This window comes from Stegostoma tigrinum, chromosome 12, assembly GCF_030684315.1.
Source record: "Stegostoma tigrinum isolate sSteTig4 chromosome 12, sSteTig4.hap1, whole genome shotgun sequence".
Classification (NCBI taxonomy): Eukaryota; Metazoa; Chordata; class Chondrichthyes; order Orectolobiformes; family Stegostomatidae; genus Stegostoma; species Stegostoma tigrinum.
Genome location: NC_081365.1, coordinates 39,680,735 through 39,706,021, shown reverse-complemented (window position 1 = coordinate 39,706,021; position 25,287 = coordinate 39,680,735). Strand labels below are relative to the sequence as shown.

The window sequence follows — 25,287 nt, the reverse complement described above, 5'->3', positions numbered from 1 at the left end:
CACATGCTTTTTATAAGATGTGGTGGTCCTTCTTACAGTTTTTTAATTTAGATTAGATTAAATTAGATTAGTTAGATTTAAATTAGCTAGATTAAAATGGAGCCAAATTACAAGCTTTTCTTGAAAGAGGGGTTTTATTGTCTCCTAACACTCAAATTTAGGCAATGGCTTTTTTTTTGTGGAATGTTTGTTTGAGAAGCTGGATTTTTAACCTGAGCCCATTTTGTTTAATGTTGACTTACACTCCGCAGCAGTGGTGAAGTTTTCACGGACCCCGTATTCGCAGTGAATAACTGTTTTTCTCATTTCCTTTTTAAGTATTAATTGGGTAATGTTCAAGGTTACAAGCCTTTTTTTTTGTTGTTGGTTCATTTTTCTTTTTCTCTTCCTCCGCTTTGATTTTCAAGCGGTGATTAACGTAAGTCAGTTTGCATATTTGTCAGATCCATCATCCTTCCAAGCAGATTACTCTCCAGGCAACATTTCATCTCCAAATTTATGAATTTATCGTGCAAGTGTGAGCTTACAGGCAGAAGCTGAAACAGGAGGATCCTTCACAATATAACAAAGTGTGGAGCTAGATGAACACAGCAGGCCAAGTAGCATCTCAGGAGCACAAAAGCTGACGTTTCGGGCCTAGACCCTTCTTCAGAGACGGGGATGGGGAGAGGGAACTGGAATAACTAGGGAGAGAGGGGGAGGCGGACCAAAGATGGAGAGAAAAGAAGATAGGTAGAGAGGACAGTATAGGTGGGGAGGTAGGGAGGGGATAGGTCAGTCCAGGGAAGATGGACAGGTCAAGGAGGCGGGATGAGGTGGTAGGTAGGACACATCCCTCACCTTCCTGGACCTCTGTCTCCATCTCGGGTAACCAGCTAGAAACTGATGTCCATTTCAAGCCCACTGACTCCCACAGCTACCCAGAATACACCACCTCCCACCCACCCTCCTGCAAACATTCCATCCCCTATTCCCAATTCCTCCGCCTCTGCTGCATCTGCTCCCAGGATGAGGCATTCCACTCCCACACATCCCAGATTTCCACGTTCTTCCAGGACCGCAAATTTCTCCCCGCAATGGTCGAGAACGCCTTTGATCGCGTCTCCCGCATTTCCTGCAACACATCCCTCACACCCCGGCCCCCTCATTCTCTCATACCACTCCACCAACCTCCTGGATATAACGTATCATCCTCCGACACTTCCGCCATCTACAATCCGACCCCACCACCCAAGCCATTTTTCCATCCCCACCCTTGTCTGCCTTCCAGAGAGACCACTCTCTCCGCAACTCCCTTGTCCGCTCCACACTCCCCTCCAACCCCACCACACCAGCACCTTCCCCTGCAACCGCAGGAGGTGCTACACTTGCCCCCACACTTCCTCCCTCACCCCCGTCCCAGGCCCCAAGATGACCTTCCATATCAAGCAGATGTTCACCTGCACATCTGCCAATGTGGTATATTGTATCCATTGCACCCGGTGTGGCTACCTCTACATTGGGGAAACCAAGCGGAGGCTTGGGGACTGCTTTGCAGAACACCTCCGCTCAGTTCGCAACAAACAACTACACCTCCCAGTCGCAAACCATTTCAACTCCCCCCTCCCATTCCTCAGACGACATGTCCATCATGGGCCTCCTGCAGTGCCACAGTGATGCCACCCAAAGGTTGCAGGAACAGCAACTCATATTCCGCTTGGGAACCCTGCAGCCAAATGGTATCAATGTGGACTTCACAAGCTTCAAAATTTCCCCTTCCCCTACTGCATCACAAAACCAGCCCAGCTCGTTCCCTCCCCCCCACTGCATCCCAAAGCCAGCCCAGCCTGTCTCTGCTTCCCTAACCTGTTCTTCTTCTCACCCATCCCTTCCTCCCACCTCAAGCCGCATCTCCATTTAGTACCTACCACATCATTCCACCTCCTTGACCTGTCCATCTTCCCTGGACTGACCTATCCCCTCCCTACCTCCCCACCTATACTCTCCTCTCTACCTATCTTGTTTTCTCTCCATCTTCAGTCCGCCTCCCCCTCTCCCTATTTATTCCAGTTCCCCCTCCCCATCCCCCTCTCTGATGAAGGGTCTCGGCCCGAAACGTCAGCTGTTGTGCTCCTGAGATGCTGCTTGGCCTGCTGTGTTCATCCAGCTCCACACTTTGTTACCTTGGATTCTCCAGCATCTGTAGTTCCCGTTATCACAGATCCTCCACAATAGTGGGATTTCAACCCAGGTCCCCAGCATACTATCTGGGTGTCTGGATTAACAGTTCAGCGATTAAATACCACTAGACCTTTGCCTCCCTATGTGACTACAATAATTCAAATCAAACACAATATTTTCTTGATGCTGACTTATTGTGTTTTGTATTCGTTCACTCATGGGACATGGGTATTGCTAGCTGAGACAGCATTTATTGTCCATCTGTAGTTATGAATGATTTCACCTATATCTTCTTAAATATGCGGCATTAAAAAATTTTGTAACCACAATTTGGTGCCATTTTGAGTTACAAAAAGAATAAAAATAAATTATTTAAATGGCGTTCATCTTTCGTTCAAATTGGATCTCAAGCCCTTGAGGGTGGTGGATTGCAGTGCTTCAAAGCAGCAGCTCACCATGTGCTATAAGTTGACCCCGATCCTCCTTGAGGATCCAGGATTTTAATCCGGGGACAGTGAAGGAATAGCAATGTATTTCTAATTCATGGTGTCGAGCTGCTTGGAGGGGAATTGGTAGATGATGGTGTTTCCTTGTGTCTGTGCCCTTCTTCTAGATGGAAGTGGATGTGGGCTTGGAAGGTGCTGTCTAAGGATCTTAGGTGAATTTCTGCAATGCATCCTGAAGATAGTAAGATCAGTATGTATTGCGAATGTTGATGGTTGTGGAAGTGAATGCTTGTGGAGATGGTGTCAGTTAAGCAGGCTGTTTTGTCCTGGATGGTGTATAGTTTCTTGTGTTGGGAGTCCACGCAAGTTTTACTGTCTTTGGATGAAATTGTGACTATCGTGTAGATAGGTTTTCTGCACCTCAGTGGTTTATTAAAACTCATCGCAGTCTCGGGCCAGGGGCTCATGGTTACATTAGGTAGCTGCCTTTCCTTTTCTAACAAAAATCACATTACTTCATGAAAGTCTTTGTTTTTAAAAAATCAGATGATGGAAGTTGAATGTTGATAATCAATTGTCATGTCACTTCAGAAGGAAGACCAGTACTTTGAGTGGAATTTCAAAGTTTAAAGCTGCACTGAGTAAATAATTAGAGTATAATAAAATAAACCATTTTTTGTCTCTCTCATCTTGCTCTGCAGCTCCTCGGTTTAACGTGACTTTGCAATCTGAGAAGCCTCATGTATTCCAAGGCGAGACTGTGGAAATGAATTGCACTGTTGATCTATTGGACATACCTAACAACTCAGGTAACTTTAGCAACAACCCTATTAGGAGGTCTGTACTAGCTTCCTAAGAACGCGCTGTACCCAGAAGGCTTGCAGTTTCAAGCAGATGATGCCTGAAATCTTCAGTCAAGCATGGCTACATTCAGCAGCTCTACAGTTCTGGAATCTGCTGTTTGTTACTTATCACCTCTCTCCTCTCCTGTTGCTCTGTATGCATGTCTATGATACTATGAATACTGAAGGAATAATACTAGCCACTGTTCAGATGAAGTCTCCCATCATATCTATAATCAGGGCCCAAGCAGCCAAGACTCTTCTTTTAAAGTCTTGCGTCTTTTAAATGTTCAGATAATAGCTGAGATTTCACAGGAATTTGACTTGAGTGGATGACAGGGGGCATTTCAAAATGACTTATTCTGGTGTAATTGAGGTGATTGGAAAGAGTTGTGACCCCAAAGGAGGAAAAAATGGAAACTTAACTGTTTATTAAAAACGTAGCTCCTCTTTAAACTTTGCTTTGCCATTTGATCTCATTGACACGTGATTGGAGGAATGTAGATAAATGTGACATGGATGGAAGATGCAGGACAATCCTGTCATTTAGACCTGGGAATAACAAAAACACTCCCCTTTTTCTCCTTGTTTTTAAAATATGTTTGGGTCACTGTCAGGAGGGAAGATGTCACACACTTAATAAGTAATCCAATGGATTTTTAAAAGAAATGAACATTGAAAACCAGACCCTCTTTTTTTCCCTCCTATAATCTCCACAACCCTCTAAACTTGTGTTCCTAAACTGTTTGGCTGTTTTAATCATTCCTGATTTTTAATTGGTCTATAATTCATGATTGTGCCTTGAGTTGAATATAAGCTCCAAGTTCTGGAATTCTCTGTTTATCACTGAGTCTTTACTGTGCTTTCCCTTTTGAAGACACTTCTTAAACTCAGCATTGGAGGTAGGTTTTTGATCATCTGACCTAATTTGTTTTATGTGGCTGAGTCATTTTGTTTTAGAATGCTCCTGTAAAATGCTTTGGGATTTTATGACATTAAAGTGTTTTTCTTGTCTGCACTCAGATGATAGCCATTAATGCATCCCACTCCAGTGCAGTAGAATATGGAAAGACGTTTTGGAATTAAATTTTTTCCCCCTGTATAATTCACCTCATCCCCCACCCAGGTAAAACTTTGAAACAAAGGTCATTTAAGATTCTGCTTGAATGAGTGGCAGTTCCACCTGTCTGTGGTATTTCTGAAGCTGTTTCCCTCTTGTATAATTTTCCAAAATGAAACTCCATTCAAAGATCATCTTCTATTTGAATTTTATTCCATCATTTCACTTAGAATCAAATAGGCAGGGTGCTGCAATGACATTTTGAAGATTTTACTGAAGCATTTGACATTAGTTATTCCTGCGCAAGATCAAATCAAGCTCCCTATGTAATCTATTTGAGCCCTGTCAATTACTATAGTTGGTAAAGTTCATTGTGCACTTTTACACTTCTTTGCTTGTAGCTTTCAGAATATGTACCTCTTAATCTTTCAAAAATAAACTTTCTACAAATGCAAAATTTATAAAACCATATGCAGGCTTCAAGTTTAGCAACACCTTAGTTAACAACAACAGTGACGAGAGTTGGCTTCATTGCAATATTAACATGATAGCCAGAACACTCCCTTATTTATGTACACATACTACAACAACTTAAGGCAAAAGTTGTTGCAGTCTCGAACACTGAAAACTTGAAAGTAGCTCTCTGAGGGTGGCTGATCTATAGTGTCATGAGAATAGCATCGTTTTACATAGCTCCCCATTGCAATGCAGTGAGCAGCATCTTTAATCTAGACAAAAACTAATGACACCCCAGCAAGTTTAGGATTTGTCTGAAGTGAAGCAAGAGTTTATTTTTGAGCATTTTAAATTCCACATGTATTTTGACATTCTGTATTAATTGCCAACGTTTTAAAAGAAATTGATAAATAGTTAACATTTCACAATGAAACACCAACACCGAAAAAGTTGCACTTATTTGTGTTTTAATGGTTGGATACTTTAAAAACAAGCTTAATAATTTTGTTAGAGATAATGGGAACTGCAGATGCTGGAGATTCCAAGATAATGAAATGTGAGGCTGGATGAACACAGCAGGCCAAGCAGCATCTCAGGAGCACAAAAGCTGACGTTTCGGGCCTAGACCCTTCATCAGAGAGGGGGATGGGGGGAGGGAACTGGAATAAATAGGGAGAGAGGGGGAGGCGGACCGAAGATGGAGAGTAAAGAAGATAGGTGGAGAGAGAGTGGAGGTGGGGAGGTAGGGAGGGGATAGGTCAGTCCAAGGAAGACGGACAGGTCAAGGAGGTGGGATGAGGTTAGTAGGTAGCTGGGGGTGCGGCTTGGGATGGGAGGAAGGGATGGATGAGAGGAAGAACCGGTTAGGGAGGCAGAGACAGGTTGGACTGGTTTTGGGATGCAGTGGGTGGGGGGGGAAGAGCTGGGCTGGTTGTGTGGTGCAGTGGGGGGAGGGGATGAACTGGGCTGGTTTAGGGATGCAGTAGGGGAAGGGGAGATTTTGAAACTGGTGAAGTCCACATTGATACCATATGGCTGCAGGGTTCCCAGGCGGAATATGAGTTGCTGTTCCTGCAACCTTCGGGTGGCATCATTGTGGCAGTGCAGGAGGCCCATGATGGACATGTCATCAAGAGAATGGGAGGGGGAGTGGAAATGGTTTGCGACTGGGAGGTGCAGTTGTTTGTTGCGAACTGAGCGGAGGTGTTCTGCAAAGCGGTCCCCAAGCCTCCGCTTGGTTTCCCCAATGTAGAGGAAGCCGCACCGGGTACAGTGGATGCAGTATACCACATTGGCAGATGTGCAGGTGAACCTCTGCTTAATGTGGAATGTCATCTTGGGGCCTGGGATGGGGGTGAGGGAGGAGGTGTGGGGACAAGTGTAGCATTTCCCGCGACACATCCCTCACACCCCGCCCCCGCCACAACCGCCCCAAGAGGATCCCCCTCATTCTCTCTCACCACCCTACCAACCTCCGGATACAACGCATTATCCTCCGACACTTCCGCCATTTACAATCCGACCCCACCACCCAAGACATTTTTCCATCCCCTCCCCTATCTGCTTTCCGGAGAGACCACTCTCTCCGTGACTCCCTTGTTCGCTCCACACTGCCCTCCAACCCCACCACACCCGGAACCTTCCCCTGCAACCGCAGGAAATGCTACACTTGTCCCCACACCTCCTCCCTCACCCCCATCCCAGGTCCCAAGATGACATTCCACATTAAGCAGAGGTTCACCTGCACATCTGCCAATGTGGTATACTGCATCCACTGTACCCGGTGCGGCTTCCTCTACATTGGGGAAACCAAGCGGAGGCTTGGGGACCGCTTTGCAGAACACCTCCGCTCAGTTCGCAACAAACAACTGCACCTCCCAGTCGCAAACCATTTCCACTCCCCCTCCCATTCTCTTGATGACATGTCCATCATGGGCCTCCTGCACTGCCACAATGATGCCACCCGAAGGTTGCAGGAACAGCAACTCATATTCCGCCTGGGAACCCTGCAGCCATATGGTATCAATGTGGACTTCACCAGTTTCAAAATCTCCCCTTCCCCTACTGCATCCCTAAACCAGCCCAGTTCATCCCCTCCCCCCACTGCACCACACAACCAGCCCAGCTCTCTCTTTCCCCCACCCACTGCATCCCAAAACCAGTCCAACCTGTCTCTGCCTCCCTAACCGGTTCTTCCTCTCACCCATTCCTTCCTCCCACCCCAAGCCGCACCCCCAGCTACCTACTAACCTCATCCCACCTCCTTGACCTGTCCGTCTTCCCTGGACTGACCTATCCCCTCCCCACCTACACTCTCTCCACCTATCTTCTTTTCTCTCCATCTTCGGTCCGCCTCCCCCTCTCTCCCTATTTATTCCAGTTCCCTCCCCCCATCCCCCTCTCTGATGAAGGGTCTAGGCCCGAAACGTCAGCTTTTGTGCTCCTGAGATGCTGCTTGGCCTGCTGTGTTCATCCAGCCTCACATTTCATTATCTTAATAATTTTGTTCCCCTTTTTTAAATCCAATATTCCCTTTTTTTTAAAGAAACTGTCTCTGTCTTGACATTTTGAATTCATTTGTGTCATGAGCATCGCTGGCTCAGCCAGCATTTATTGCCCATCACTCGAACAAAGTACAATATACAGTACTGGCACAGGCCATTCAGCCCTCCAAGGCTGCGCTGACACATTTTGCCCTTCCATACTAAAATTGTCTTTGCTTATAGACTCCACATTCTTCTATTCCCTTCCTATTCAACAGTGGTCCAAGTGCTGCTTGAATGCTCTTATTGTTTGCTTCCACCTTCACCTCTGGCAGCATGTTCGAGGCGCTTACCACCCTTCGAATAAAAAAAAATGCCTTGTACATCTTTGAAACTGCACTGCACCTTGAACCTGTGTCCCTTTGTAATTAACCCCTTCACCCTGGGGGGGGGGGGAAGCCTCATATATTTTCCACTCTACCCATGCTATTCACAATGTTACAGACTTCTATTAAGTCACCCCTCAACCTCCTGTGTTCCAGTGAAAACAAAATGATGTCTGTCCAACCCTCCTTCATAGCTAAAATCCCCCATACCAGCTAACATTCTGGTGAACCTTCCCTGACACCTCTCCAAAGCATCCATAGGTTTCTGGTAGTGCAGTGACCTGATCTGTGTGCATTATTCCAAGTATGGCCTAACCAAAGCTTTTGTAAAGCTGCAGCACAACTTGTCTATCCTTCTATTCAGTGCCCGTTCCAATGAAGGCAAGCATGCCATCAGTTTTTTTTTTACTACATTCTCAGCCTGTGCTACCACCTTCAGTGATCTGTGGACCTGCACACCCAGATCCCCCTCTGTATCCTCACTCATCCACTGTATAATTTCTCCCTGTACTTGACCTTCCATAATGCATCGCCTTCATATTTGTCCATATTGAAGTCCATCTGCCAATCTCTTTTTTTGCCCATGCCTCTAACTGGTCGATATCCTGCTGTATCCTCTGACAATCCTCCTCACTATCCACAACTCCTCCAATCTTTATCATCTGCAAACTTACTAATTTGACCAGTCACGTTTTCAGTCATGATTATGAACATCACTAGTCACAACCTTCCATTCGGGAAAAACATCTTTCCACTGCTACATTCCGTCTTCTATGACTAAGGTAGTTCTGTATCCATCTTGCCAGCTCACCCTGATACCATGTGACTTCACCATTTTGTACCCATCTGCCATGAGGAGCCTTGTCAAAGGCTTTACTGACTTCCATTTAGACAACATCAACTGCTTTTCCTGCATCGATCATCTTCACCACCACCTCAATTTCAAAGTTACTGAGGCATAACCTCCATGCACAAAACCAAGCTGTCTATCACTAATAAGTCTATTTGCTTCTAAATGCATATGGATGTTTTCCAATAACTTCCCTACCACCACCATCTGATTCCCACAGGCCTTTGATTTCCAGTATTATCCCGGTTACCCTTCTTAAACAATGGGATAATGTTGGCTATTCTCCAATCCTCTGGGACCTAAACCTGTGGCTAAATGAGGTACAAAGAAAACAGGGTGTGAAGCTGGATAAACACAGCAGGCCGAGCAGGAAGGCTGACACTTCAGGCCTAGATCTTTCTTCAGAAAATTCCCGAAATGTCAGCCTTCCTACTCCTCTGCTGCTTGGCCTACTGTGTTCATCCAGCTCTACACCTTGTTATCTCAGATTCTCCAGCATCTGCAGTTCCTATTATCTCCTAAGATACAAAGATTTCTGTTAATGCTCTAGCAATTTGTTCTTCTGCTTCCCTCAATATTCAGGGATAGATCTCATCAGGTGTGGGGACTTAATAGTTTTTAAGACGCATAAACACCTCTTCCTTTTTAATAGCAACTTGGCTTAGGAATTCCACACTCCCTTCCCTGGGATCATCCTGCATTGATTCTTTCTCTTTGAATACGTACACAAAGTATTTGTTTAGGACCTACCTCTTATGGCTCCACATATAGATTCCCTCCTGTTGGTTAATCCTGTTTGCTAACAACTTTTCATGACCCTTTTTTTAAGCCCTTCTAATTCCTTGTTTTGTTTTAAGATCTTTCCTTCCGTACTTTGTGGGCTTTCAGTTCCCATTGTCCTAGACCTACCTTATGCTTCCTTTTTCTTATTGAGCAAGGTCATAAGATCCCTGATCATCCAAGGGTCACGTAACATGACATACCTGTCCTTCATTCTTGCAGGAATGTGCTGCTCCCGAACAAGTGCTGTTTGAAATACACTCGTATGTCTGTAGATTTTACCCTCCAAGAGCTGCCTCCAATCAATATTCTCCCAGTTTCTCCTTTTAATATTGTAGTTTGTCTCCATCCACTCCCCTGCTCCCATTTAACACCTTCATGTGAACACTGCTGTAATCCCTGTCCATAAGTTCCTTCAAGTTCAGTAGTTACCCTTGAAGATGGAGAGCTGCAGTCCACATGCTGTATTTGGTCCCACAGTGCCATTAGGGAGAGGGTTCCAGGGTTTTGACCCAGCAACACTAAAGGAATGGTGACATGTTTCCAGGTCGGGGTGACGAGCGGTTCGGAGGGGAACTTGGAAGTGGTGGTGTTAGCACGTGTCTGCTGCCCCAATACTTCTAGATAGTAGTGGGTGTGGGTTTAATAAGTACTGTCTGAAGAGCCTTACTGAATTGCTGCAGTGCGTCCTTTAGATAGGTTCTGCTGCTACTGAGCATCAGTGGTGGAAGAAGTGAATGGTACCACATCCACAAACAATCAAGTCGGCTGCTTTTGTCCTAGATGGTACCAGGCTGCTTGTGTTGTTGGAGCTGCACTCATCCAGCTGACTGGGGAGTATTCCTTCACTAACCTGACTTGTCTTGTAGATGGTGGGCAGACTTCAGGGAATCAGAATATGAGTAACTTGCTGCTGGACTTCTAGCCTCTGACATGGTCTTGCAGCCATAATATTCACGTGGTTAGTACAGTTTATCAGTTGTAACCTCTAGGATGATTTTAGGGTGGGGGGAGGCACTGGATTCAGGGCTGGTAATGCCGTGACAATTGTTAGGTTCTCTTGGGGTGATTTGTTGCTTGGCTTTGAATTCATCCACTTTGGTTTGGTGCTTTTTATTACATTTTTCTTTTCTGCCCTTCCCCTGTTCATTTCACAATCTTCCAATCTGATTGGCTTAGAAGATCTGTCGTTGCTTCTCATCTTTGACTGGTTTCTCTCACTGTGATACCCAGTTCTCACAATATTCAGTCACAATTGTTGCAGCACTGAAGGAGGCCATTCAGCCCATGGTGTCTGTGTTGGCTCTCCAGAAGAGGATCTTCTCTTAATGTTATCCTTTCATCTTCTGCCTTGTAAACTTGTCCCTTTTTCAAATAACTACCTAATTCCTCCGTGAATGCCTGTTTCCCCGCCGCCACAACACACTCAGGATTTGAAACACATTGCCGAACTGTTTGCTAAGTTGAAATAGTTTCTCCTTGACTATTTTTATTTTTTTTGTCACTTCTTTTGCTAAATACTTTAAATCAGTGTCCCCTCATTCTTAATCTTTTCCAAAGTGGAAGTGTCTTTTTTTGTCTCCTCGTCTCCCCACCCTCATTCGCGCGCTCGCCGCACACAAACACACCAGTACAGTTCTCCTCTAAATCTTTTTCAAATGGAAAGAAAACACATCTAGCTTGTTCACTCTATCTACATTGGTTTCAGATGAAGCTTTACATTCTGCCTAATCCCTTTCATTCTTTTGCCTTCACATCCACCTTTTAAGCACGGCACCCAGAACTGGACAGAATACTCAGACTTGGCTGAGCTACTATCTTATAGAAATTCAAGATAACCACCTCCATCGTTGCAATCTGTGCCCCTATTAATAAAGCCTAGAATAACTGCTTTCTTCACCTGTTCTGCCACCTTTTTAAATAACTTTCCACATGTAGGACCCTCTTTTCTCCTTTTGTCCCCTTTTTAAGAGTTGTACCCTTTTAAACTGTTTCTCCATCTCCTTCCTACCAAAGTGTGGGGGGTCAGTTATCTGTTTGTAATGCAGACTGTTGCCAACAGTTTGAGTTCAACTTCCATACTTTTCTACCTCTCCCCTCACCTAAAGTATGGTAACCCTCGGGTTAAACCTTTCCTAAGAGCAGCCCAGTGAGACTATATAAGCCCTTATGGGACTTTAGCGACTTCATCTGTCACCCATCTGCCCACCTCTCCAACGTCTGGTGTTTTCAAGATTTTCACCATCCGTCTCTCAGTTTATCATGCTTTCAAGTTTGATATTCTCTGCAAATATTGGAGCTGAAATTATATCCAAGGTCACTTCTCTTTAGAATTTCATGTTTCTTTTATTTTCATAAGTAAATATGGGTTAATTAAACATTTACATTTTATTTGAAGGAAGGAATAATGTTGCAATTTACAGCTCCCTGGCACCGCTGTGATCCTAAGGAAGATTGAAAGGTATTGCCAGTGCCCAAGTAGTTTCCTTTCTGTCTTCATTCAGCGTGTTTTGAATGCATTTCACTTGCTGTCCATGGCTTGTCACTTTTAAGTTCAATCTGCCTATGTAATTCCTTCTGCTCCTCCATTCTAAACCCTCTAGCATATATCTCCTCCTCAGTCATCACAGCCTGGGAAGCATCTGCTTTCTTGGTAAAGACAAATTCAAATGGAAGTGAAAGCTTGGCTGAAAGAGTAAGTAAATACAGTGCATCTGATTTCCTCAAGTACGGAGATGCAAAATGTTTGTTTCAGCCATACTTGTTGCCTCTTAAAATGAAACACCGATGCTGAAGATCCGAAACAAAAACAGAAATTGCTAGAGAAACTCTGAAGAAGAGTCTCTGGACTCAAACCATTAACCCCATTTCTTTCTCCACAGATGCTGCCAGACCAATTGAGTTTCTCCAGCATTTGCTTTTTGTACTGTTTCCCTCTGCATATGAATCCTCCTTTTGGTCACCATTGGGGCCCACTCCTCCTCTTTACTATGTATATGCCCACAGAAGACACTGGCATTCCCTCTCCTGTTAGTAGCTAATCTCTTTTGGTGTACACTATTTGCGTCTTTTCACTTCTCCAGTTCCTCTTTAAATCTTCTATATTCAGCTTGGTTCTGAATTTTTATTTTCTGCCTGACATTAGCGTAGGCATACTTTTACTACTTTGTCACAATTTCCATCTCTTTCTGAACCAGGCAGCTTTGGTTTTGTTTGCCTGATCATCTGTGTCCATTCCAGCTATTTTTAATCTCCAAGGTGGCCCATTGTTCAGCTGCCATTTTTCTTGCCAAGCTTTGACTCCAAATTATTTGAGCCATTTTTTTACCTTTATTTGGCCTTTCCTCAATTGATTATTCTTCTAGATTTTTCTTTAACCACCCTCCTGATGTAAATTCTGGTGTCGTGAATGAGCTGCACCTCCTGAAAGATGAAATGAATTTGAATGTATTCAAGATTGTAATGAAGTGATTCTAAACTAAATTTTGATGAACTGACTTGCCTCCTAGATGTCTTGTATGAAGTCGAATGGTTTGTGACCCAACAATTCTCCAATGACACAAGCCAACGTCCTCTGCTGTCGATAGATCAAAGGTCAGTGGTGACCCATCTGAAAGCCAATACCGATATCAGCGTTGAACGAATCAGCATGCATGAATTCCGTCTACGACTACACTGTTCTGAGAAGTCTGTTGCCGGGGATTATCTTTGCAAAGTCACACCTTGGGTAAAATTAGAGACCGGAACATGGCAGAAAATGCCTCCACAACATTCTGATTCTCTTTCCATACGTGTTGATGTTTCAGGTTAGTTTTATTTCTCATTCAGAGCTAGCTTTGAGTAAAGCTGAAGTGCTTGCATGTGGCCAGGAATGAATGATTTTTTTTCCTGTTTTCAGAGATTTTTCATTAGGCTTCCCCTAATATTTTACATAATGAAATCAAGAGAAGGAGGGAATTTAATATTTTTTCAGCACAATATTTATTAAGTTTTTAATACTGGTTTGTTCAAAAGATTTTTGATATTTTTGAAACAATTATAATTCAAACTTGTGACTTACACTGCCTGTTGGAAATGTGATGCTTCATGCTGTAAAACATTCTAGTGCCTCCTTGTGCACACCAACTAAGTAAGATTTTTACTTGCAATTCTACGCTCTTTTGAAATTTGGAGAAAAGAAAATATTAGTCGATTGCCAAGGAAGTAGAGCTTAAAAGTTGAAAGCCAAAATTTCTATTGTGATTAATTATTTGCTCTGTTTTTACCTTTTGAGAATAGTTCTGAATGTGAATTGATCCTTTTCTGAAATCCTGAGTGTCTCGTTTTGAATGTGGAGGAAGAGTTGACAGGCTGTTCTTGTTGATGGCATCGCAGTCCATTTGGCTTTCCCCGCTGTTCAGAGATGTGCGCTCCTTTTTTTTTGAGGCTAATCTCTGGGTGGCCAGTGGGACTGATGTCCTGTATCTCTTTTCTCCCCTTCCCTACTCTCTCCAAGAGCCATAATGACAGCAGACTGGGAATAACAAAGTCAATTTTGACGAGAGGCAAACCTGCAGAGCGTGTCGTTTTAAACCAGGCAGTCTGTTTATAGTTTAGATGATTAGTTCACTTTCAAGCAGCAAGAGTGACCTTTTAAATGCAGGTTTAGCAGACAACAGTTGGCCCTTGTACCGAAGTGATGTTGAACCCCAAGCCTCTAACTTTAAAATAGCCTTTTAATAATAGCTGTTAAGGCTATGAAGTGTCCTTTTAGAAATGAGCAAAAGCACTGGCTAAGCACACAATACCTGTAGAAAGTTTTGAATATCTGCGTTTTATAGTGGCTGCAAAGTTAACTCTGGACAGAATGTAGTAACCGTGATTCACCATTTGGCATCTAAGGAGGAGAGGTTTATCTGGTCTCATGAAAAATGAATTGTCTATGTTGCAGTGCATGTCTGTGAAGGGACTGCCAGATTTTCCTCCAGTTAATGCAGACATTGAAAAGCTGAGTGGTTCTGTTACTCTTCTTCTTCCCCCCCCACACCGTTTACCCCACCATAAATAAATTTTTACAAGTTTGTGCCTTGGTAGCCTGGTGCCTTGGTGTATCAAATCATTTCCCTACTTTTCCCCTGTATCACTGTCCATTTTGAGATGGTGATATCCTGGAGGCCTCTGAACAGTGCTTTTTAGGAGAAGGTTTCCATGACAACAGTAATTGCTCATCTCATCTTGTGAAAGTAAACATGTAACAAAAGCTGGTTTGATTACATAGCTCGTACTCTTGCAGCTGTGACAATGATATTCTACTCAAACAGGAGAAGTAGTACATAATTCACAACTACAACATATAGCCTCACAGATTTCGCTCCATAGTGTTTCTGAAAAACCTTTAGTGCTTTCCCAAGGGTGATAAATAATCTGTGGGCTTTACCTTGAGCTAGCCTATGTGACAGTACATCCATAGATATACAGTAACAGGATGCAGAGGGATGAGTCAACTGGCCTCCTTTTTTAGTCATCATTATTTTCTGATTTCTGTTATCAGTGTGATTACAGTCTCTCTAGTGCTGGAATGCCCTTTTCACACAGGTGTAAAGTCACTTGTTAATGTTATACTCCAGCCAGGTTCTAGTAATAGAATTAAACAAAGAAATTGGACAAGAACAAAAGGAAAGCTAAGTCCAGCAAAAGTCAGAAATTGTTAAAATGCATGTGTTTAATGAGAAATGTGTTTAATGAGAAATGAGATAAAGGTAGTATTGCAGATCAAGGGAATGATCAGGCATCTTAGAAGGAGACAATGCAGGTGGGACTCAAAAAAGAAGTAAAATTCAGAAAGATTGGACAGAAGTGGTGCTGGAATACAATATTTGCATATTTCAGCATGTACGAAAAGACCAGAGGATCAGATACTAATTTTTGTCTTTGTTTTCTCTCATTCCCTTCCTGTTCTCACTGCTAGTGCTGGATTCCTTCAAAATGCCTTTGATATATGGGATTGGTATTGCGATATTAATTGGACTTCTCTCCTGTGCAATTGGTTACTGTTCTTCTCGCTATTGCTGCGGGGAGAGAATGGCACAAAGATACGAGCAACACAAATTAATATCGATGGCCTCAGACTGAGATGACAATCTCTTAGTGTTGGAGGATTGACCATTGGATGAACTGCATAAACTCTGCAAATTTTGGGGAAAAGAAAAGCAGGTGTTCAAGAAGTGTTTTGTTTTAAGAATGTTAACGTGCAATGATTGTAATTTTCCTCTTTTTTTTAAAAAGCCATTTTCAAATATTCAAGTGGGGTACAAACACTTCTTTTGTGGGAATGTCACTGTGTGATTTTGTTAATTTTTTTAGTGGAATGAGTGATACTGTGGAGATACTGCCAGTATTCCTCAACATCTGCCCATCTCTATTGACAGAGAAGATCTAACTCCAGCTGCATTTCCTTGGTTTCTGCTGGTCAGTCACCATTCCTGTGGTTTCAGATTATTGATCAATTTGGGGTGTAAACTGAACATTATTGCCTTGAATGGCAATAGGGTTAAGAGTTCATACTGTGAAATGCAAGTTCTAAATTACAATGAAATATTGATTCAAGCAGAGAGCCAAGTTTTACCAGTTTCTTTTTTTTTCTTAAAAGTCCTGAAGCCAGTAAAATAAGCAGTCTTTGATTCTGATGGAAACAGGCTTGAAAAGGAGACTGGTGCCAAGGGCTAAAATGGGCTGCAGCACAAGTTTCCTTTGGGAGTGTTTAAAGGGAGAGGCAGTAGTTCCATTATATACAATGTGTTCTCAAGACACTATTGAGAGAAAACGGTTGTGCAATTGTTTATTGCTGTCTTTGAACATGCACAAGTTGAAACTTACACCAGTGGATACTGATCTTGCTATGGTTCACTCCAATACAGTGCATTTCAGTTTGATTTTAGTGTGAAAGATCTGCTTTGATAACAGTATAGCTTGCTGTTTAAGTTAAGATATTGCAATTAATGTAACTTTAAAAAAAATAAAGAAACAGTCTACACTTGCCTGCTGCTGGTTGACTTTGGGGCAGTTAGTTCACTGTGTGATGATATCACTGATGAAACCACTTTGTATATTTGCTGCATATGAGACACTTTTTGAAAGGCAGAAAAGACACAAGAATTCAAATGATGAAAAGGCTTGTTTCTCTACAGATCATGAGACATTGAATGTAATGTATTTATCAGTTCTGGGTAAAGCCAGTTCTGTGGAAGACCATTTTATCCCCAGGTTAAGGGCTATTACCAACACATCCTTCCAGTTTTACTGCAGTGTTGATGCTGGAACTGAAGAAAGAGACTTTATGAGAAATCTCATAGTCTTTTCCATCTGTTTTGCACACTGAGTGGGAAATCAGATCACCAGCTATACAGTGTTGACCTCCTGTATAACTCGGCTCAATTTGGTGCTCTTGAGGAAAATTGAAATTGAGCGAAGAGGCCTATTGCTGTATGTCTGTCCCTGTTAGCACCACTGAGGATTTTCCTCTGCCCTAGCTGGGAAGAAAGCTCCTTCACCACTTCATGTTACTGATGGAAATAGGTGAGGTCTAAGAAATGTACTCCATTTTGTCACTATTGATGCTGATTTTAATGATTTGCTTTTAAGAGAGATCACTGGTAGCATTGCAAGGCTTATTGGAACTGCTTTAGGAGGGAGTAGGCCCACTGAAAGAAGCCTCTCCTTCCTGTTTAGGCCCATAATCTTGCTCACTGTAGAACTAAGATTCACTCTGAGCAGCGGCCAGCTCCCCTTCGTAGGCAGGCTGATTGCTCTGCTCTGCTCTGCATCACAGAACAGCACAAACCCTTTAAAATGACAGTCCTTCCTCTACAGGTAATGATCTTGCCTGAAAATCCAGACCTGACCTTTTTTGTGTTTATTTGTGGAGCAGTATACTAGCTACGTATTACTGGCCTCTCGCTTGCTAAGATAAGTGAAGCATATTTGCTAACCATCTCAATAGAAGAAAACAGACAAGTATAATTCAGTTCTTCTATTGTCTCCGGCACACTTTAAGGAGAGCATTATCTTGTGTTCGACATGTACAGACTGTTGTTCCGCACAGGTTAGCGAACAAATCAAGTGCCAAAGTCACTTGATAAAAATGACCGTAACACACAACAAAGATGCTTTGAGATAGTAGGAACTGACAATGCTGGAGAATCTGAGACAACAAGGTATAGAGCTGGATGTACACAGCAGGCCAAGCAGCATCAGAGGAGCAGGAAAGTTGACATTTCGGGCCTAGACCCTCCTCCAAAAACGTTAAGATATGGCAATTAATGTAGCTTAAAAAATAAAGGAACACAGTCTAAACTGTTGCTTGCCGCTGGTTTGACATTGGTACAGGTAGGTTGGGGCAGTGTGTGATGAAATCACTTTGTATATATGCACCCCAAATTAACTTTTCTGAAGAAGGGTCTCAACACGAAATGCCAACTTTCCTGCTCCTCTGCTGCTTGGCCTGCTGTGTTCATCCAGCTTCACACTGTGTTATCAAAGATTCTTTTAAGCTGTTTAATTGTGTGATTGAGATAACCTGAAGTAAAAATCTTTTTTGCTTAAAATTTATAAGTAGTGTTTTTTTTTATATAGCACTTAAATCCATAACCACTGCCTGAGCTATAATTGTCTGCTTAATTTCTCTTAGAATTTTTTTAACCCAAGGGAATTGTACCTTCCTTCTAGAAATTCATGAAAATGTGTATAATTGTGAAGGCAATACAGTTATTGATTGTCTTGCATATTCAGATCTGTTTGTCTTTACTTCCGATTTCCAAATTGTTCAATTTTTGTATTTTGTCAATTATCAAGGTGAATAAACCTTTGACAGTTATCAAGATGAATAAACCTATCTTGTAACATAATACTGTTAGCATGAACCTCCTGAAGAATTCTGAATATACTGGAATCAAGATCCAGGGTGAGTGTTTGAGATAGTTAAATTTCCCTCCATGCTGCCTTTTTTCTTTTTTTTAAAAATACCTGGAACTGAAGTCTTTTTTTCAAAGTGGCCGTTGCGGACATTTTTTAGAATACGATGTAAAATTGTCTTTATTTCTATCATTTTTCTTTTGAGAAGGAACGTGATAAATCCTTAAGTTGATCAGTTTTCAAAATCAAGCTGATTTCAGAAAGAGATGTAGGAGTGTGGTGATTGCATCTTACAGGATGGTGGATGCTGAATGGATGGCAGGTATTAATTTATTGAACCATCTCTTCGTTTCTTTTCTTTGTTTTATTTATTTTAAACTTCAGATGCCACTTAACAATGGAAGTTTCTGTACCAAGTAGTGGTAGGTAGTCATACTGAAAAAATTTACTTGGAAAGCTCTTTGTCAGAAGTATTAGAACATAGAACAATACAGCACAGAACAGGCCCTTCAGCCCACAATGTTGTGCCGACCATTGATCCTCATGTATGCACCCTCAAATTTCTGTGACCATATACATGTCCAGCAGTCTCTTAAATGACCCCAATGACCTTGCTTCCACAACTGCTGCTGGCAACGCATTCCATGCTCTCACAACTCTCTGCGTAAAGAACCTGCCTCTGACATCCCCTCTATACTTTCCACCAACCAGCTTAAAACTATGACCCCTCGTGCTAGCCATTTCTGCCCTGGGAAATAGTCTCTGGCTATCAACTCTATCTATGCCTCTCATTATCTTGTATACCTCAATTAGGTCCCCTCCTCCTCCTTTTCTCCAATGAAAAGAGACCGAGCTCAGTCAACCTCTCTTCAGAAGATAAGCCCTCCAGTCCAGGCAGCATCCTGGTAAACCTCCTCTGAACCCTCTCCAAAGCATCCACATCTTTCCTATAATAGGGTGCCCAGAACTGGACGCAGTATTCCAAGTGCGGTCTAACCAAAGTTTTATAGAGCTGCAACAAGATCTCACGACTCTTAAACTCAATCCCCCTGTTAATGAAAGCCAAAACACCATATGCTTTCTTAACAACCCTGTCCACTTGGGTGGCCATTTTAAGGGATCTATGTATCTGCACACCAAGATCCCTCTGTTCCTCCACGCTGCCAAGAATCCTAACCTTAATCCTGTACTCAGCTTTCAAATTCGACCTTCCAAAATGCATCACCTCGCATTTATCCAGGTTGAACTCCATCTGCCACCTCTCAGCCCATCTCTGCATCCTGTCAATGTCCCGCTGCAGCCTACAACAGCCCTCTACACTGTCAACGACACCTCCGACCTTTGTGTCGTCTGCAAACTTGCTGACCCATCCTTCAATTCCATCGTCCAAGTCATTAATAAAAATTACAAACAGTAGAGGCCCAAGGACAGAGCCCTGTGGAACTCCACTCACCACTGACTTCCAGGCAGAAGATTTTCCTTCTACTACCACTCGCTGTCTCCTGTTGGCCAGCCAATTCTGTATCCAAGCAGCTAAGTTCCCCTGTATCCCATTCCTTCTGACCTTCTGAATGAGCCTACCATGGGGAACCTTATCAAATGCCTTACTGAAGTCCATATACACCACATCCACAGCTCGACCCTCATCAACTTTTCTAGTCACATCCTCAAAAAACTCTAAGGTTTGTAAGGCATGACCTACCCCTCACAAAGCCGTGTTGACTGTATTTGATCAAGCCATGCTCTTCCAGATGGTCATAAATCTTATCCCTCAGAATCCTTTCTAACACCTTGCAGACGACGGACGTGAGACTTACCGGTCTATAATTGCCGGGGATTTCCCTATTTCCTTTCTTGAAGAGAGGAATTACATTTGCCTCTCTCCAGTCCTCAGGTACAACTCCAGTGGAGAGCGAGGATGCAAAGATCTTCGCAAGTGGCGAAGCAATTGCATTTCTCGCTTCCCAAAGCAGCCGAGGACAAATCTGATCCGGGCCTGGCGACTTGTCAATCTTAATGTTTGACAAAATTTTCAGCACATCAGCTTCATCTATCTCTATCCATTCCAGCATGCACACCTGCTCTTCAAAGGTTTCATTCACTACAAAGTTGGTTTCTTTCGTAAAGACAGAAGCAAAAAACTCATTTAGGGCTTCCCCTACCTCCTCAGGCTCCACACACAAGTTCCCTATGCTATCCCTGATCGGCCCTACTCTTTCTTTGATCATTCTCTTATTCCTCACGTAAGTGTAAAATGCCTTTGTGTTTTCCCGGATTCCTTCTGCCAAGCCTTTCTCGTGCCCCCTCCTGGCTCTCCTCAGACCATTTTTGAGCTCCTTCCTTGCCTGCATGTAATCCTCTCTGGCTGAACTTGACCCTAGCTTCCTCCACCTTATGTAAGCTACCTTCTTCCTTTTCACTAGAAGCTCCACCGCTCTCGTCATCCAAGGTTCCTTAATCTTACCCCTTCTTGCCTGTCTCAGAGGGACATATTTACTCATCACTCCCAACAACTGTTCCTTAAACCGTCTTCACATGTCTATAGTTCCCTTACCATGGAACTGCTCCCAGTCCATGCTTCCTAAATCATGTCTAATCGCATCATAGTTTCCTCTTCCCCAATTAAATATCCTCCCATTCTGCCTAATCCTCTCCTTCTCCATAGCTATGTAGAATGTGAGGCAGTTATGGTCACTATCACCAAAATGCTCTCCCACCACAAGATCTGATACCTGCCCCGGCTCGTTTCCGAGCACCAAGTCTAGAATGGCCTCTCCCCTCGTCGGCCTGTCAACGTACTGCGTTAGGAAACCCTCCTGAACACACCTTACAAAAACAGCTCCATTCAAATCTTCTGCTCGAAGGAGGTTCCAATCAATATTAGGAAAGTTAAAGTAACCCATTACAACAACCCTACTGCGTGCACACTTTTCCAAAATCTGTCGACCTATGCTTTCTTCAATCTCCCTGCTGCTATTGGGGGGCCTGTAGTAAACCCCTAACGAGGTGACTACTCCCTTGCTGTTCCTAATTTCCACCCATACTGACTCAGTAGGCAGATCTTCCTCGACAATGGAAGCTTCTGTAGCTGTGATACCCTCTCTGATTAGTAGTGCTACACCCCCTCCTCTTTTTCCCCCCTCCCTATTCTTTTTAAATGTTCTAAACCCTGGAACATCCAGCAACCATTCCTGCCCATGAGAAACCCATGTCTCTGTTATGGCCACAACATCATAGCACCAGGTACTGATCCATGCTCTAAGTTCATCACTTTTATTCCTGATACTCCTTGCATTAAAGCAAACACACTTTAACCGATCCCTTGGTTCCTTCCCAGGAAAATCCTTCCCACTAGCTGGTCTACCTCTTGCTACTGCCTCACCTGCATCAACGCTCACCTCTGGTATACAGCTCAGGTTCCCACCCCCCTGCCATACTAGTTTAAACCCTCTCGAACTACTCGAGCAAACCTTCCACCCAGGACATTGGTCCCCTTCCAGTTCAGATGCAACCCGTCCTTCTTGTACAGGTCCCACCTTCCCCAGAAGGCATCCCAATTATCAACATATCTGAAGCCCTCCCTCCTACACCAGCTGCGTAGCCACGTGTTCAGCTGCGCCCGCTCCCTGTTCCTCACCTCGCTATCTCGTGGCACCGTTAGTAAACCAGAGAACACTACTCTGTTCGTCCTGCTCTGCAGCTTCCATCCTAACTCCCTGAAATCACTTTTTTTATATCCTCAAACCTATTTCTGGCTATATCATTTGTGCCAATATGTAACACGATTTCTGGCTGTTCGCCCTCCCCTTTTAGAACTTTATACACCCGATCGGAGACGTCCCGGACCCTGGCACCAGGGAGGCAACATACCTTCCGGGAATCCCGATCTTGCCCACAAAATCTCCTGTCGATTCCCCTAACTATCGAGTCCCCTACCACGAGTACTTTTCTATTCTGCCCCCTTCCCTTCTTTGCCACAGTATCAGGCTCAGTGCCAGAGAACTGACTACTATGGCTTTCCTCTGGTAGGTCATCCCCCCCCAGCAGTATCCAAAACAGTATACTTATTGCTGAGGGGAATGCCCACAGGGGATCTCTGCACTGTCTGTCTGTCCCCTTTCCTCCCCCTAACTGTAACCCATCTATCCTCGTCCTGAGCCTTAGGAGTGACCAACTCCCGATAACTCCTCTCAATTACCCCCTCTGCCTCCCGAATGATCCGTAGTTCATCCAGCTCCAGCTCCATTTCCCTAACACGGTTTTCAAGGAGCTGTAGCTATGTGCACTTCCCGCAGATGTAGCCAGCGGAGACGTGTGCCACATCTCCCAACTGCCACATTCTGCAGGAGGAGCAAGCAACTGCCCTAGCATCCATACCCCACTTATCTGAACACCCACTCAATACTAAAGCAGAAAGCTTTACACTAGTATGTACACTAGAGATTTACGCAGTCATTGTAAAATTGGCCATGTTTCCAAATTAATAGAAATACATTTTTCTGATGGAAAACTGCTTGATTTTTAGACTTAAAATCATGTACCCCCTCTCATGCCTAGGGTTTTGAGTAAATTCCTAATGATATGCAGTTTAGAATTTAGGTAGGATGCACTCCATCATATTCTAGTGCTATATTACAAATACAGAATTTTCCTGCATTATGAGTTAAGATTTTTTAGTCTTTAAAGGATCTGGTACTGACCTGTTGAGAAACGATTTTGGGCTTCAAGATTTCCTACATTCTTTATTTTTTAACACATGGTTTAACCAAAATTGTCAGTAATTTAAAAATGTTTAAATTAAAATTCTTAAAACATGCAAATTCTTAACATTTCAAGTTTTCTTTAATTGTCTAAACTATACATTTTCAGATGACTTTCTTTCAGCTGTAAGTTGCATTTTTTAAATGTATTGTACATTAAAACACTTCAAACTTCATGCGAATTAAAGTTTTCTCACGGCTCATTCATATGCTTGGTGAACGTGTTTCTAGCAAGTTTTCATCTCCTTTATTTGTTAATTTCCTGTGGCATTGCCAAGAGACAAATGCAAAAATGTTTGACCTTAAGCCGGGGAAGGAGTCACTGGGGAAGCACTTTGAGGCCAGTAATCTTAATTTTGAAATAGTATGGTAAAGGATAGACCAGATCTAAAAGTTAAAGTTCTAAATTGGAGTAAGGCTAGTTTTGGTGGCATTGGGCAAGAACCTTTGAAACGTTGATTGGGAGTATATGTTTGCAGGTTAAGGAATGGCTGGGAAATGGGAAAATTTCAAAAAATGAAATAACAAGAGTCCAGAGACAGTGTGTTCCTGTTAGATGAAGGGGTGTGCTGGTAGGTGCAGGGAATGCTGGATGACAAGAGAAATTGCAGTTTTGGTCAAGGAAGGAAAAAAAACATATGCCCAGTGTAGACATCAGAGATTGACTGAATCTTTAGAAGAGTGTCAGGGCAGTATGAGTATACGTAAGAGGGAAATCAGAAGAGCAAAAAGGGACGATGATATAGCTTTGGCAAATAAGGTTAAGGAGAATCCAAAGGGATTTTATTAATACATTAAGGACAAGAGTAGCAAAGGAGCAGATTGTGCTCCTTAAACATCAGTAAGGCCACCTTTGTGTGGAACTGCAAGTGATTGGGGGGGGGCCGTTGCGGGGAGGTGGGGGAAGAGGAGATATGAAATCACCATTTGCTGTGGAGAAGGATATGGAAGATAAAGAATGTGGGGAAATAAATAGTGAAATCTTTAAAATGTCCAAATTACAGAGGAGGCGGTGTTGGATGACTAAGGATGCATTAAGGAGCATAATCCCTGAGACTTGATCATGTGTATTTCAAACTCTGTGGTAAGGTAGGAAGTAATAGGTGAGCCTATTGCTGTGATACTTCTATCGTTGATAGATACAGGTAAGGTACTGAAAGACTGGAGGCTGTCTAATGTGGTGGCAGTACATATATTTGTTTTTTGAAGGGTTGGTAAGGAAAATCCGAGGAACTATAGACCAGTGAGTCTGACATCAATGGTGGGCAAGTTGTAGGTTGGAAGCCTGAGGGGCAGGATTTACATGTATTTGGAAAGACAAAGACTGATTAGGGGTAGTCAAATGGCTTTGTGCATGGGAAATCATGTCTCACTAACTTGATTTGAGTTTTATTTGAAGTAATGAAGAGAATTGGTTGAGGTGGAGCAGTGGATGTGCATTGTATGGACTTCAGTAAGGCGTTTGACAAGGTTCGGCATGGTAGACAGGTTAACAAGGTTAGATCATCTAGAAGACGGGGAGAATTTGCCATTTAGATCAGAACTGGCTCAAAGGTAGAAAATAGTGGTCAGTAGAAGGTTGCTTTTCAGACTGGAGGCCTGTGACCAGTGGTGTGCCACAAAGGTCACTGCTGGGTCCACTGCTTCTGTCGTTTACGTAAATGAGTTGGATGTAAATAAGGTATGGTTAGTAAGTTTGCAGATGACAACACCCAAAATTGGAGGTCTAGTTGTCAATGAAGGTTACCTCAGGGTGTAACAGGATCATGATCTGATGGGCCAATGGGCTGAGTGGCAGATGGAGCTTAATTTAGATAAATGTCAGGCACTGCATTTTGGGAAGGCAAATCAGGGCAGGACTTTGACATGATGGTAAGGTCCTGGGGACTGGCTGAACAAAGACCGTGGGGTGCAGGTTCAAAGCTCCTTGAAAGTGAAGCTGTAAGTAGATAGGGTTTTGAAGGCAGCATTTTGTATGCTTGTCTTTATTGGTCAATGCATTGAGAGTAGGAGTTGGGAGGTCATGTGGCTGTACAGAACATTGGTTAGACAGCCTTTGGAATACTGCATTCCACTTTTGCTTCCTTGCTTTTGGCCAGATGTGAAACTTGAAAGGGTTCAGAAAAGATTTACAAGGATTTAAGAGTTTGAGCTACAGCGAGAGGCTGAATAAGC

The 25,287-nt window shown here is 43.2% G+C and overlaps 1 protein-coding gene across 1 annotated transcript in view; it reads left to right on the top strand.

Moving 5' to 3' along the window:
• LOC125457060 (prostaglandin F2 receptor negative regulator) overlaps window positions 1-17,924 on the top strand; it is a 61,584-nt gene extending 43,660 nt beyond the window's left edge. Inside the window, exons 7-9 of the mRNA XM_059650298.1 lie at window positions 3,308-3,415; window positions 12,973-13,269; window positions 15,411-17,924. Of these exons, the coding sequence (XP_059506281.1) occupies window positions 3,308-3,415; window positions 12,973-13,269; window positions 15,411-15,574 (569 nt within the window). The 3' untranslated portion in view covers window positions 15,575-17,924. The remainder of the gene's footprint in view (window positions 1-3,307; window positions 3,416-12,972; window positions 13,270-15,410) is intronic.
• The last annotated feature ends 7,363 nt before the right edge of the window (window positions 17,925-25,287 follow it).